Source organism: Phoxinus phoxinus (genome assembly GCF_949152265.1).
Source record: "Phoxinus phoxinus genome assembly, chromosome: 11".
Taxonomy (NCBI): Eukaryota; Metazoa; Chordata; class Actinopteri; order Cypriniformes; family Leuciscidae; genus Phoxinus; species Phoxinus phoxinus.
The window spans coordinates 2,900,116-2,917,306 of record NC_136886.1 but is presented as its reverse complement, the minus strand read 5'-3'; the positions used below and the strand labels follow the sequence as shown (position 1 = coordinate 2,917,306).

Sequence of the window (17,191 nt, the reverse complement as noted above, 5' to 3'; positions counted from 1 at the left end):
ATCATGCAATAAGAATATAGAGCTCTAAAATCAGTGTTTGATGAATAATGTTTGAGTTCGTATCAGTGTTGTTATTGTTAACTAAAACCATAATGTGTTTTTGTTATAAATAAAGGTTTTAAATTTAAATAAAGCTGAATAAAAACAAAATATAAAATATTAGATGGAAAATCTTGAAATGAAATGAAAAACTTTATTATTATTTATAATCTAATTATTTTTCCTTTTGCATTGGCAACTAACTGAAATAAAAGAAGTTGAAGATCTAGAACTACTAAAAATAAAACTGAAATAAATAAAAGCTACATAGACAACAAAAGAGATAAAAATTGCAAAAGCACAAATTTAAACTAAAATTCGAATGCAAATTTAAAATATTAAAAGAAAAGCCCATTCAAAATAATAATAATAAATACTAATAGTAGATAAGCAAAAGATGAACCAGTGTTCATTTAGGACTATTTGTTCTTTTAAAGTATCATTTTGTTGACGTAACCTCTTGAAACATTAAATTGCAGTAAAAAGCAGTAAATGAACCACATGCAACAGCTCTCTGTCTTTTATCCAAACTTTTCAGGCAGTTACAACTTCTTAACAACAGATCCTGACCTCTACATGAAAATAAACTGTCACAGTACGCAAAGTACGCACCAAATATCTGGTAAAATGGCCATGCTGCATGCTTATATTACTAGTTAAAGACCCAGAATCACATGTGAAGGTGTTTTAACAGGGCAGAGAAAGTATGTACCGCTGCAACACCAAATGATGACTGTGAAGCCCTTGCTCTGGCCTGTGTGTGTGTGTGTGTGTGTGTGTCTAAATGGAGATAAAGGAGACCTTGAGCTGTCATCGGTGACCTTTAAGCTTGTGGGCGTGCGGTAGATAAGAGGAGACCAGCGCTGATTAAAAACCTACAGCAGAGACTCAATGACCACAACTATATCAACAACACTCTCACTCGCACATCCATCTGACCAAACCTCTGCAGTAATACACTGATAACAGATTTACAGATACGACTATCTATCCATCCATCCATCCATCCATCTACTGTTCCATCCATCCATCCATCCATCCATCCATCCATCCATCACCATTTAAGTCTTATCCAATTCTTGGTGACTCTCTTGCCATCTCTTGCCATCCCGCGAGACACTGTCCATGAATATTTCCTGTCAATTATTTTTTCCGGGGTAGGTTGCCAGGTCTTTCCCCAATTACATGGCCTGGGACTCACACACACACACACACACATACACACGCATTCACACCTACGGACAATTTGGTGTCTCCAATTCACCTATATATTGCATGTTTTTGGATTGCAGACAAAGGGAGAACATGCAAACTCCACACAGAAAGGACTCAGCCGGGACTGTAGTACACACACTGAGCCGCCAAAGATGCAAGACCGGTCTACTATTTTTGTAAGTCATTATTGCTGATGAGCTCGACAAACTATAATTAGGTTAAGGTATTTCACACGGTTTCACTAAACTCTTCCAAAATAAAATAAGTACTGTATGCATGATGTTAACAGTTTCCAATTAATTACCAAGGCTGTGGAGTCTAATTTTCCCCACTAGTTTAATAATGAACCAAAAATATTTTTAGACTTATGATAATAACATGCCGATTTAATTAAATAAATAGTCAATTGCACTGCGTGCTTCATAGCACAGCGTGGTACTGCGTTCTTTTACATGATCCACTGTTTTCACCATCTCAGAGTGGCTCGGTTCACAGTAAATGCTGCAAACCTACTTTTTTTCACATTTGCAAGTCAATGCAAGTCTCAGAAAAGGGGTTGGAGCTCTTAATTTTTCATCAGATTCAGACTGATAACTATAATGATAACGATAAACATATAGTTTTACAAATCATTATTCACAACTATAATGACAATGGCACAGAGAAACAATATCGTTGAAATCACTTTCTTTCTTTTTCCAGCTGATGACCGATAAATAAATCGACAGCTAATCAGAGTCCAACTTGCTTGAGCATTTAAGCATGCGCTTATAATAAACAGAAATTATAGCGTTATAGTTATTGTTATTCAGTCTGGTAAAAAATAGTTTGTTTGATCACTTAGTAATGTAACAAGACACATGATTTGAGGAATTATTCATGGAGCAAACACTGCAGGACAAGTAACACACTGAGGTTTGTTCAAATCCACAACCCTAAATAGAAGCAATACTAGCGATGCATTAAACACTGTTAATTAATAATTCATGTTGCTGAAATAATGCATTTTTTACACATACTGACAGCTTTGATGCATTAGTCCTGGAATGAAACTCAACCTCATCGTTCCTGGAGTTTCCAGCATGCATAAAATACTAAACGTAGCTTCTTGAACTCTGAGCTCTCTGAACCCCTGCCAACAGTCTCATTCGAGTCTCAGTCCATAAGAGCCCAGACTCATTCATCACCGCGACTTTTTCCACAGCTCGATGTGTATTTCCAGACTCATTCTTTATCATTAAAGTCCTCCTCCCAAGCTAATAATGCACATAAACAAATCACTCTGGCATCAGTGCGACGGGGAACGAGTGCGGTCGCTTATCGTCAGGAGGAAAAGACCGGTTTTACCTTTCTGACTTTGTGCAGCTGGTAATGCAGCGTTTGTAATGGTTCCCTCTGGTCTGAAATCAGCAGAGACTCTTTAGAGGCCGAGATTAGTCTGGATAACCGCTGGACACGAGCTGAGATCAGTGGGATGAATGGGACGGTCCTTTAGGGCAGGTCGCCGAACCGCGGCCTCTGGGGATCCTGATGGAGGACTGAGATTTCAGAGCAACACGTTTATATCACAGTCCGTTTTATAAAAGAGCCCGGAGCTACTCACGGTCACAGAGAGATAAAAACAGAGAGATTTGAAAGAAAGAGGCGGGGTACAAAATTAACACATGATAAGAGCTGAATGCAAGTCAGTCTTTGCTTTGGCGAATAACTAAGAGTCAATTTTTAGATACTCCATACATATATAAAACCATTAAATCGATTATTTAATCTTGAACAACTATACATCTTTGGAAACTTACCAAAGCTTATCAAATTTGACTAGTAACCACCAAGCAATGCATGCTAATATGTGACCACAAAAGCAGTCACGAGTCGCACGGGTATATCTGTGGCAATAGCCAACTATACATTGTATGGGTCAAAATTATAGATTTTTCTTTTATGCCAAAAATCATTAGGATATTAAGTAAAGATCATGTTCCATGAAGATATTTTGTAAATTTCCTACCGTAAATATATAAACCATGTATTTTTGTGAGTGAGTGCAGCACAATCGTGAACATAAATGCACAACTTTAAAGGAGATTTTCTCAATGTTTAGATTTTTTTGCATCCTCAGATTCCAGATTTTCCTAATAAATATTGTCCTATCATAACAAACATCAATGCAAAGCTTGTTTATTCAGCTTTCCGATCATTTATAAATCTCAATTTCAAAAAATTGCCCCATGTGAATGGTGAATGGAGGATAAAAACACGGATGGATGTTTATGCAAGAGGTGGTATTTTATAAAGAGACTGACCATATAGTTTTTAACGGTTCAGTAGACTGTATTCTGATCTCAAATATGCTAGGAAAAAACTGTGCAATAATTCCTTTGTCTTAGGAAGAAAAATTATATTGATGCAATCCATACAGTTTCATGGCCAGTAAATATTCTCAGTTCACCCGTCATTGATGAGGAGTGTCAAAAAGTTAATGTGGGACCCTGGAAGGAGGGCAGCTGACTGTGACATTACGTTATTAAGCTTGTGTTGATGTGGGTATTTTTCTTTGAGCATTCAGTGTGTGTGTGTGTGTGTGGTGGTATGACTCACCAAAAGCAATCACCTACTTTTCACCATCAACTCCTCTCAAACTCGTGGTTTAATAGCCTGCAATGTTGTGCCAGGGGCACCTTTTAAACCTCCTTCGATAAAGAAGAAATGAAACAGAAGGCCGCTCTCCTTCACATTCTCCTTCACATAGAGCAGAGGAAAATGGCTGCTTTCGAAGCTAATTGCAGTCGTAGCATCGCTCTATCCATCATATCTCTCATCTGCATGAGTCCTTAGAGGCCGCGTCCATATTTAAACAGCACAGCTCCTCCACAGAAAGATCATGACCTGAGTGTCTCTATGACAACCTGTAAATACTGATCTAAAAAACAGACACTCTTGAATTTGTATTCCTGCTTCTAGTTTATACATGAACCGTGTCTAAACAGCAAACACTGGAGCTTATGCGGTTACGATTTCAATTCGTTGCAAGGTCATAGTTGCAAGGACGGAGAGCAAAAAGCAAAAAGTGTTTTGATTATCGTAATCAATGATGTGATGCCAAAAGTACAACGTGTACTTCCTCAGAAGAGCTCATTAGCTGAGGAATCAGGGTTGTGCACTCATTCAGAATTCAAATTAGTTTTTTAATTCAATTCATGAATTATATATTTTTTCTTCTGAAGTAGCAAATTGCACGTATTTTGGCACAAGTGTGCAAAAGAATAAGAACAATTGTCTACAATTTGCACAATAAGTGATGATGAGTTGATTCTCAGTGAAAGTGTAATACTTATCACAACGAATAAAAATGTATTTTGATCCGTCAAAATTATCCATTCGGTTGACAGACAGACAGACAGACAGTCAGACTAAACGACAGACAGACAGAATAAAGTGATGATAGACAGACAGACAGACAGACAGACAGATAGATAGATAGACAGATAGACAGATAGATAGATAGATAGATAGATAGATAGATAGACAGATAGACAGACAGACTAAACGACAGACAGACAGAATAAAAGACAGACAGACAGAATAAAGTGATGATAGACAGACAGACAGACAGACAGACAGACAGACAGACAGATTGACAGACAGACTAAACGACAGACAGACAGTCAGACAGACAGAATAAAGTGATGATAGACAGACAGACAGACAGACAGACAGAATAAAGTGATGATAGACAGACAGACAGTCAGACAGAATAAAAGACAGACAGACAGACAGACAGAATAAAGTGATGATAGACAGACAGACAGACAGACAGTCATAATAAAAGACAGACAGTCATAATAAAAGACAGACAGATAGATAGATAGATAGATAGATAGATAGATAGATAGTCAGACAGAGAGACAGACAGACAGATACATACAGAATAAAGACAGACAGAATAAAAGACAGAGAGACAGATAGAGAGACAGACAGAGAGACAGACAGAGACATACAGAATAAAAGGCATACAGAATAAAAGACAGACATACAGACAGACAAAGTGACAGATAGACAGAATAAAAGACAAGACAGACAGACGGACAGACAGACAGAATAAAAGACAAACAGATGGACAGACAGACAGACAGAATAGAAGACAGACAGACAGAATAAAAGACAAACAGACAGACAGACAGACAGAATAGAAGACAGAAAGACAAATAGACAGACAGACAGAATAAAAGACAAACAGATGGACAGACAGACAGACAGACAAACTGATGACTTCTGGTTCGATTTCTGGTGTGAAATGGCAAATAAAGGTGTGCTGAAGAAGCTCCGGCACACAGCCGTTCCTCAGCACCACAATCTACCAGCAGCCTCGAGAGACCATGATGATGAAACCAGAGGCAACCGCTCACGGTAACAGCGCTCCAGTAAATGCAGATCACCACAGTAACATGCACTAGGAGGAACACTAAACACACACCTCTGATTGCAACTGTCATAATGATAATTATCAAGGCAAATTAATATCCAATAGCCTGCATTCAAAGCAATAATTATGATATATTTGTGCATATCGGTGTGATGATTCGCAATTATCATGCATGCTTAAATGCATTTTAAACCAAATCAGCCACAATGGAGGAAGATCTTCCAGCTCATGTTCTCTGACAGGTGACAAATGGCTGCAAGTGTGTGGAAAACCTTTATGATTTGAGCATGTATTATTCTAATTACTAATCGTACGCTCATGCTTCATCATTTAAGACAATACGGATCAACATTAGAATGAGGGTACAAACTAAAACAAATTTGTGCATATAAATTCACAATTATTAGTGAAAAATATCCATTTAGAGTGAGTGATTGTGATTGCACATTTCTCTCACTACTCTCATTTAAACCAATATAACTGAGCTCAAAATATTACAGTCGCCATAAGTAAGTTATTATGATTAAATCTAGGTTAATATTTACTGCCGGTCTTGATCAATAATTCAAACCACACATCATTGTTTCTGCAGGGAAGCTGCAGAAATGGCTTAAGGCAGAAAGATCACTGCAAAAATCATTTTTGTTGCCGTTTGGACCGTGCAACAATACGGTAAGATCCTGGACCCAAATCCTAACATCATTACAGCGTGTCTTCTCTTTGATGTGGCAGGACTGTGAATCCTCTCCCCTTTTCCTTGAGATTCAAACGCTTATTTCTGCTCATCCTTTCTTTGTGTAGACACTGCGTTACATAACAAGCCTATGAAGGCTTTGCATGATGACGCTGGCACCATCTACACAGCTACGACCCCCACCACACGTCTGCTTCTGCCCAAGATATCCAGAAGAGCACAGCTGCCCTCTACAGTCCTCACACGTCACACTGATGAACAGGAGAATACACTGCACACAACTTTGCAAAACATACACACTACAACCAGATGGGTGCATCTCACAAATACATGTCCAGATCAATATGCATAAAGGATTTGTCCCCCCCCCAATAATTTTTTTTTTTTTATAGTAATTCCCTTTATTCTTAATGTCATTCTCATGGTTATACAAATGTACAAAAATGCTTATTTAATTTTTTTTTTTAAATAATGCCATGATGCACAAATACTTCACAATTTAAATATATACATATATTTAAATAAATGTAATAAAAAAATAAACATAATTTCAATAAATATGTAACTCAATTAAATAAAAATATGTTTTTTTCACATTCAAGTAATGAGAATTATATTTTTACATTACGGTAATGAGAATGTGTGTGCTAAAAAGCATTAATTTCCGAATGCAAAACTCTTAATTGTCATAAAAATTGCCTTCATTTTATTTATGCACTTTTTTTTTTTTTTTTTTTTAAACACACAAGCTCTTCCAAGTATTGAAAAAAAAAAGTTGTGAACTTAACAATTCCACGTAACTTACTTTTTTCAATTATGCATGAAGTTTATTTACTTAGTAAAGAAAAAAGTAAAGAAACCTGCTACCTTAAAATGATTAAGTAAAGTCAACTGATCACTTTGTACAGTGTGAGAGCCATTACAAAGCACAGGGGGTTATGGGTAACATTATTAGCCCAAAAGTTATTCAAAAATACACAGAATACAACTAAGTATCGGGCAGACATTAGAAAAAAATGATTATCTTTATTACCGGTGTGCAATCTAGTGGTGCAGTAATGTCATTGCATCTATTTCTAAATTGATTTCACTGCAGGTTTATTTATCCATAAACAGATATTGTGTATGAGGAATATAATTTGGTCAACATTGATATATCTAACCATGACCGTGAGGAAAGGCCTGTCGTTGACGTTGATAAGCAACATTTATCTCAAGAAGACTAGACAAGATTAAAATCAATGTGAAGAAATGCCCTCATTTAATAACATTACAGCGCAGACGAGTGATCTGACAGCAACATCAATATCTCCCGGATGTATAGAGTTCATGTGCAGACGCAAACCCCTGTCCGTGTGTTGCTGCATGTGTGTAACAATAGATCCAAACCAATTCATTGAACTGTCCTTTCGGGAAAAGGGTAATTCAGTTATTATTTCAAAAAGACAAAAACGACTGCAGTCAACAACAACAAAAAATCGAATCATAAATAATAATAGAAAGCAAGATATGAGGTTAAGATGAGATTAAAGGAGCAAATATGTTTTGTATATTGCACATGTACATTTATTTGTATATACAGTAAATTTTTTATCTTATTTTTCGATACATGTGTAGAATGTCTGCCTCTGAAAACAGAATAATACAAGCTTTAGCCCACAATGAGTTTTGCTCTGTCAGGTATACATCTAGAGTGGAGACGTTGGCGCTCCTGTTTGTATATTACAAGTGAAAGTTATTGACCTTTTACTAATTTATTTCTATGTACTGTATATTTATTGCTATGATGTAACTATTGTCATTTTTTAAATGTTTTTTAAACTTGTAATATGGATCTTCCATTTTTGAGTCCTGAATAAAGTCATTATTATTATTATTATTATTATTATTATTATAACACACACACATTGGTGCAACTACATTATAAGGACTCTCCTTAGGCGTAATGTTTTTTATACTGTATAAACTGTATATTCTCTCACATTACACTGCCCCTATCACTAAACCTGCCCATCACACACACACACACACACACACACACACACACACACACACACACACACACACACACACACACACACACACACACACACACACACACACACACACACACACACACACACACACACACACACACACACACACACACACACACACACACACACACACACACACACACACACTGCCCCTATCCCTAAACCTGCCCATCACACACACACACACACACACACACCTTACACTGCCCCTATCCCTAAACCTGCCCATCACACACACACACACACACACACACGCACGCACGCACGCACAGAGGGGACAGAGGAATGACCTTCTGAAACATTCAGAATTTTTACATTTTTAATAAAACATTGTTTTTTTAAGCTATTTTTACGAGGACTCATAAAAATGTCCTCATGAACCACGTTTAAGTTGTAATACACACGTCATTATACAAATTTGTGTCCTCATAAATCACATAGACAAGAACACACACCACACACACACACACACACACACACACACACACACACACACACACACACACACACACACACACACACACACACACACACACACACACACGGAATGACCTTCCACAGTGAGTGAATCCTGATCTTGTGAATTCCCATAGAGCCACTGAGCTCGTGATCAACACATTATTACCTGACGGCGGCTGGTGGGACTGCGAGACTGACTGTTTACACAGGCAGACAAACAATAGACTAATAGACACGGATAAACCTGCGCCACCAGACCTGCATTATGCTAAAATAGCGAGAACACTTCCACGTCTGTCTTGCCAGCGACGGCTTGAATGGAAACAAACAGACCGACGTGCCATTATGAAGAAAGGACGGAACGCTTCATCGAGAGCTAAACAATCTACATATCCCAATAGGCTAATGGCCTCCACCGTATTTGGACACCAATTGCCATTATGCAAATGAAACCAGGCTGAGCGGCCAATGACAACAATGGAGACAAACACAACATCAGCTAAAACAATAGAAGCTGCTCTGAATGCATTTGCTGCACGGGAGGCTATTTTCCCATGATATTGTGTTATAACATGGAAAATGAGGACCAGCTTGATCTGAAAATTGAACAAAACACAGCAAAAATGTATTGGCATTAAATGATCTGCAGGATGGATCTTCAAAAATCTGGGATTGTAATGACAAGTAAATTGTATGAAGTATAGTAAAAATTAATTTAACTGTTTACAGGTGAGAATATTTATTGTGCATAATTATTGTGATTTTAACGGTAAAAAACTGTAAAAATGCTACAGTGAAAAACTGTTCATTGGTAAACAAAGTTTCCTTACTATATACGGCAAATAACTAGATAGATCTAATGGTACATTTAATGTAATTTTACTGTAAAATACCGTTAAATTTACAGTTTTTGAAAGTTAAATAATCAACTCGTGAAAAAACGTAAATTGACATTCCCACAATTCCCTGCTGCGTGACACTTCACATTTTATGTATTTTTGTTGAAATATTTGTTTCTTCATAGTTTTCTTCTAATCAGTTATGTACGTTAGGGTTTTATGTTACATTTAATGTTGATTACATCTTTAAAATTTCATGTGTGTTACCATGATGTTGTTTAATGTTTGTGTGAATGACACTGTGCAGCTTCTATATATTAGTACTTACATTAGTAATTTCTTGTGGAAGAGCTGCTTGTAATGAGCTTTGATTGATCATGTGACTCATATCTGTAGTGATTGGTGGTTGTCAGTGTAATACATCTATAGGTCAGTGTAATACATCAATAGGTCAGTAAATTAACATTATATCTGTTATATTTTGTTTTAGCTGGATCAATGTGCACTGACCGCCACAGTGTTCTTGTCAGAGAACTCAGAGTCATGGATAGATGATAGCATTTTAATGATTGCTTTGGCATCAATATAGATGGACATGTGCAAGGTTTTCTAAACAATGAAAGAAATAAAAGTAATCAACATAAATCACGTAAATGTTACATTGTAGATATAAATGTAAAACTCAACATAAAGTATATGCTTCCTTATACAAATTATAACGATCGCTATTTAAACTTCAAAGGATTGACGGCATATAATACAGCATGCAATTCACGTGTGGTAAATGGCCGCTTAATATAGATGCATAAACTTATAAACACTATCCACAACAAATCCACTTGCAATATAACATTAATATTCAAATAACACTGGACTTACTTGTCCTTTACTCGTACAATGTCCTTATAATGCAAGCAATCCCGCGAACTTTCCAGTCAGAACGGCTGGTTCAACTCTATGACGCTAATTATTCTCAGTCTACTAAATCAGCGTAGGCTCCGCAACTGCACTAGTCGCGCACTATCCAGTGACGAACAGCGCTGATTCTGAGTGCATCTCCGTTATTATGCTAAACATGGAGAATTCAGAACAATATCAGATAATTAATTATGGTTTATTACGGTAAACTTCTGGCAACCACAGCTGCCGGTATTTTACCGTAAATTGAACATACCGTTAATTTTTTTTTACAGTGTGTGGACATGGTAACACACACAATCTAGCATTTGTAGTGCACAAAAACAAGGGTTGCATTTCCAGAGCTTTGGTTCCCATGCACAAGATACAAAGTCCTCCTTTACTTTTGCCAAAACTACAAAAGAAACATAAGCCAGCGTGGTACAAAGTGACACACTTTCCCAGACAACTTTGCACGTGGGCCGTTCTTGATGACTGAGCACTCTCTGTCTTTGTGCAAACGATCACTCGATGGAGATGAATGTGCGCATCATGGTGGGCTTCCAGTATACGCTCACTGCGGATCAGCCAAAACTCCCACGCTGCACGTCTGCGGTGGAGGACAGCTATTGTGCACCAGTGTAGTATGTACCGAGTTATTATTGACATGGTTAAAAAAAAAAAACGGCTTATGCCGCTAGTTCTGTCTGGTGTGTAGACTATGCCAATTATAGCAATAACTGCATGACGACATACTGTATTTGGCACTCTGGCACTAGTATTCCTGACTGCTCGATAGAAAATAGAAAGTGTAATTAGTCATGCAACTCATCCACACACACAATACACACTCAACAGTCATGAATGATTCCTCAAATCGTTCAAGTTAAGGAGAGGTGTGCAGTTACTTTACTATGTGTCCTGACTTATGATTTTCACCTGGTCCAAAAACAACACTGTCAAGCATCTAGAACAAATCTAGCATCATGTAATGTAGTAACCACACACAAAGAACACCCTAACAACCAAACCTACCGGCTCTCTTTTTTAGCATTTACAAACATAAAGACAAAAAATATATTCTTAAGTGGGTTAATTCATGAAAATGCAGAAATAAATCAAGGACTTGGTGCTTATGAACTCTGGTAGATCCCAAAGATCCTTTAATTGTTTAAGGCTCTTTGTTCCAAGAACTCGTCTTAAAACTAAAGGGGATCGAGCTTTTTCAGTCGCTGGCCCTAGACTGTGGAATGCTCTTCCGCCTGATATTAGATCTGCACCGTCAGTTGATGTTTTTAAAATTCGTGTGAAAACGTATTTGTATTATGTTTCTTTTAATTGTTGACTCTGTCATTGCTGTATGTTTTTTCTTGTTTTTAGATGTACAGTCCTTTGGTCTACATTGTAGTATAAAGGGCTATATAAATAAATGAGACTTGAGACTTGACTTGAAAAGTGAGATCATACTCAACCACCCCTTTAACTTGTCTATGAAAAAAAAAAAAAAAAAAAAAAAAAAAAATTATATATATATATACTTCCGGAACCAGTACCACTGAAAAAAAGGACACAGGCGCTAATGCACTCTTTTGATCTAATGTTTTTATTCAAAAAGATCCTACATTGGTCAATAAGCAGATTAGAGTTAAAATAAAAATAAAAAATAACATTGCACCAGTGACTTCGGCACCATAGACATGTAAAAATCTAGTTACTACTGTTTACTTTTGTTATTTTTTTGTTAACTGCAAAGGTTCTTGACTAAGTATTAATGTACTATCTTGACTGGCCTACCACTAAAAAGCAGCCACTACGAGAGAGGGTCACTTTGAATCAGATATTTAATAATTTAAGCATGAAATCCAGGACATCTTAATCCCCCTATTAGCTTCATACAGCGGCCAGAGTCGGGCTAGATCTTCAGACTGTCTGGAGACCATCAAGGTCAGGCGAACCTCTGTCTGGGTGGCATCCCAGCGTCTCCTCAGATCGATAACAACAGCATCAACCATAACATGAGAAACGCCAGCGATTATTCATCCTCGTAAAGGGCTTTCTCACCAAACATCCATGGGACGCATACCTGTGATATCATGTACTGTACGTGGTTTGACTGCAAAAATCTTTGCTTTTTTCCTTGTTTATGCATGCATGGAGACACTTCCACAAATATAAACCCATGCACTCTTACAAAAGAGTGGGAAAATGGCCATTGCCTTCGCGTTTCACCCAATCCATGCTTCTTTTAGGGACACAGGAGGTTCTGTAATAGAGCAGCATTATACCATTATTTGGCAGTGCGTGCATAGTGAGAGCAGTCATTGTGTTTTTACTATTATCATTTCAACCCCTCACATTCAGCACTCCCTCCGCGCACAGCAATCACCACACAAAGAGGCTGCAGTTGTCATGGAAACGTTGTGGCGACTTCAACCGGAGACGAGCGCCAAGGATGTACCGTCTCTAGGCGACTACAGGTGCACATCTTCATTTCTATGGATGGAAACCTCCAATACACTCCACTCCTTGGACACGGTCTATATTTTATGAATAAATGCATTCCGCACATGTTGGGTAGTGAAGTTATCAGACGTCTCAACATAGTGAGAAACCTAGTGCACCTTCTAAGGGAGAGTTCTAATAAATAGAATGTTCGTTATAAGTGACTGAAGATTCTACACGAGCATTTTATATCATTACATCATTAAATAACCATCTGTTGGAATGACCTCTGCAATTAAAAGCTAGATTTAGTTAGAAATTCTTATCTTTTTCTTATTCATTTGAAATATTTATTTAATAAAAAGATATTCAAAGTTTGTAAACATATAATTGATCAGAAGATCGCTTTGGAATTGACCCTTCGCAGGGAGCTTGATTGACAGGTGATCTGACCAATCATACTTTGCCATCCGCCATTTTGTCTGACAAAGCAGTCAGGAGAGTTAGTAGATTAACATGTGAGGATTTGAGCTTGAGAAGCGGAGTACTGACGTCTTTCCGCGGTTAAAACAACATTCCTTCTGATGTTCATTCATGTTTATTTGATGCTATAAATGAACTAGAAGGAAGAGATGATCAGTTCACGAGCGGCTTTAACTGAGGCGACACAGCGATCTGTCAGTCACATTAAAGAGCCACAAAACGGTATTTATTGTTTACATTTCTTTTCAAAAATGACCAAATTTGAAAGGCGAGACTTTGTTTAATATGTTTAATATCAAAAGTAACCGAAAAGTAAGCTGGTCTGTGTCTGTCAGTGTGTTGTCAGTGTCCTCTCTGCTCCGCTATGTATTTTTCACTGCGTGAGAACATGCTGTGTGTGTGAGAGCTGCGTAGCTTGTCGGACATAGCGACAGTAACTAAGGGGGGCGGGACTTTGCGAACAGTCAATTGGATTGTGATTCCCAGAACCAGAACATTCCTAAAGATTCCCAGCCCTACTTGTGATCCCTTAAAATGCTGTCTAGGTAGGCAGCTCACTAGGTTTTAGAGCAGAGTTACCCATCATGCTCCTGTTCACAGAAATGTGGGATAAGAAGACAGGCCCTATTTACACCTGGTATTGGTCGATCGGATCACATAGACGACTCTAAATACAGGTGTAAACGGGATCTAAAATGTTTTGAGCTTGTCCACTTTCAGAGGTAGTTGAAAACACATTCAATCGGATTTCTTTCGTAGTGTAAACGCTCATGTGAACGAATGAGTTCAAACAGCCACAAAATAATGTCTTCTTAGTTTCCACCTTACTGATTTAATGCGTAAACATTATGAGAAGAGCGCTACGCTAGCCAGACGGGATTTAAACTGTCGGCTGAAGACCCAAGTTTGGTTGGAAGATGAAAAACGTACCAAACATTAAATTCTCTTACCATTCCTGATATAACACACACTTGCGTCTTTCGTCTGTCAGAGCAGAAACTACAGCTGATGCTCTCTGTGTGTTTTTCCGTCATCTCCGGGCATTCACATTTATATTTGCACGAGCTTGTTTTGTCCATTAGATTGAAAGATCTGAAAAAAACATACATAGACCCTTCCCTCGAAGAAATCAGGACAGAAGTGGTTGAATCTGTACAAAAGAGATGGATTAAAACACCAGGTGTACGTGTCTGCCTCGTCTACGTGATCCGATCGACAAAAAGCATCTTAATAGCAGGAGTAAACTGAGACCTGTCCAGAGGGGCAGAACTAAAAGCATAAGGAGTATATACAATTATAATAGAACAATTCAAGTATATTCAAATTATTGCAATGCATATTGCTCCAAAGCAGTTTCTTAAAAAAAATAGAGCCTTATAAAAGCCTGTAATTAGCAAGCAAACTTTGGCAAGAAACACCAACTCCAGTCCTTCTAACACTGTATTTAGTGGGTCACTTTCTATTTCTGTCATCATCTCATATTAAAAATTCCCATCCACAGTGAAATCTGACTGCTTCAAAATCTGCTCCACAAAACTAACATCAAATATGTTCTGATGCCTCACTGCATTTTCATTTTCAGTGTGCATATACTCCATAGACAATTGGCTTCTTGTAATATTAAAGCCAGACTGTTTTTGCTGCATTTATCAAGCCCCTGAGAGAAAGTCCATTAAATTAGATAATTGAACTATATTTATCAGAACTATAGCACAATCTCAGAAAAAAAAGATTTGCAAAACGCGTCATAGAAAGCATCAAGAGCTAATGATTGCAGCTGAATAAAACTATAGACCTCCTGTATGTCATACAGCTTACTGGGCCTAAAACACATTTTGCCTCATTCAATATTCAAAGGCTTCATCAAGTATAATCAGAAGTGCCATTATGTGAAGAGAACCATGCCCACTCAGGGCTAACAGACATGGCAAGACAGTGTAACCGTTTCAACGAGCTTCTGAAGTGCTGTGAAAAGCATCGTCACACTGCATCAAATCTGTAAATCGTCACTATGAGGAACTTTACACAAAACTGCCCTCTCGGTTACGCTCAAGCCAGATTTGGCATTGCAGTGCCGATGAAGAGATGTGGAATCGAGCAGATTCTCTTTCCTGAATCAAAGAAGGCTCAAATCTCAAAGTTTACACCGATTATGAACCCAACATATGTCAGTTTGAGCTTAGGGAAGGAAAATGTACACTTGCACTGCATACAAAACCCAATGGTTCAGTGCAGTTCATGCCATATATCCTGAAGCACTGCTATACAGTACATCAACACCATGTGGATCTTATCAGTCCTTATGAAATGCAAATATAATCAATATAGTCTATATTCAAATATAGACTATTATCATATGAAATACATAATTTATATAGGGCCTAATATATACATCAATATAGTCTAGTCTATTAACTATTTAGCATATGCACTGAAAAAGGTATGCTATAGACAAACAAAACAAAATGGTTTGTAAGACTAGTTCAGTAGTTATGGGGCAAAACATGTGGGGGAATTTGATGTAAAATCTGATACTTTTGTATTTAAAACAATGTTTATATGGATGTCCTGATAATGTATTAAAATATAAACCAGTGGATTGTATATGAAATATCAAATTAATATAATGAGTGTAATCTATATCTATCTACACTCTAAAAAATGCTGGGTTGTTTCAACCCAATTTTGGGTAAAATATGGACAAACCCAAACGTTGGGGTAAAAATGTAATGTACAAATGTAACCCAACGGCTGGGTTTGTCCACATTTTACCCAAAATTGGTTTGAAACAACCAAGCATTTTTACATATATGCCCAAGAGATCAGCAACAAAAGAGGTTAAAAATGGATTTGTAAGTAACTATGATATTCTGTGAAATATTAGGCTACACTTCTATTCATATTATCAAATAATATATATTGTAGCCTATATATGAAACAGTATGAAAGAATTGTGATATGTAATATTATGTAATATGTAATATTAATACACTTTTTGTCTTTGAACTATATTAATATGCACTGGACATTATTAAAGCATTAAGTATGATGTAGAAAATTAAAACTACTATTTTAGTGCATTTAATGCCATATCGACCTGGGTAATATAGATGAAAATACCTGATGTAAAATCTGATAAGTTTATATCTGGATTGTTTTTTTTACAATTTAAAAGAAAATCACCTGAACCAATATAATCAATGTAGAATATAGACTGTATTGAAGATCCATATCCATAAAATAGTCATAAGTCTCATTTGATGGTTGAGGGCGGCGTGTTGAATATTAATATCCCAGCCTCACATATGTCCAGCTGTTGGATGAGTTTATCCTTCACAGGTGTCAGAACATCTTAAACATCTCTCACCTTTCCCGGAGGCTTCAGCACCAGCTTCAGCAGAGCTCGGTGTCGGCGTCTCCTCATCATCGCCCTCGAACAGCTGGTTCACTTCCCCCTGCATGTCACCGGCAGTCACGGTGAACCTCTGGCTCATGCTGCCCGTCACCGGTGGCCTGAAGCGGGCTGGGTGAAGGAGGAGCTCGCCGGTGCTGCAGATGTGCAGTGCCCAGTCTCTGTTAGAAGTACGAGGACTAATGTTAACGCACGAGCATAAACGTGTGTAAGCTGTCCGGTTGAGACGAGCGTTTTATTGTTCTTTGATAA

General features: G+C 37.5%; 1 protein-coding gene across 1 annotated transcript in view; it reads right to left on the bottom strand.

The window, feature by feature from the left end:
* slc12a5a (solute carrier family 12 member 5a) overlaps positions 1-17,191 on the bottom strand; it is a gene marked incomplete at its 5' end in the record, with an annotated part of 157,337 nt that overhangs the window by 138,219 nt on the left and 1,927 nt on the right. The window contains one exon of the mRNA XM_079627176.1: positions 16,895-17,100. Coding sequence (XP_079483302.1) covers positions 16,895-17,021 — 127 coding nt within the window. The remainder of the gene's footprint in view (positions 1-16,894; positions 17,101-17,191) is intronic.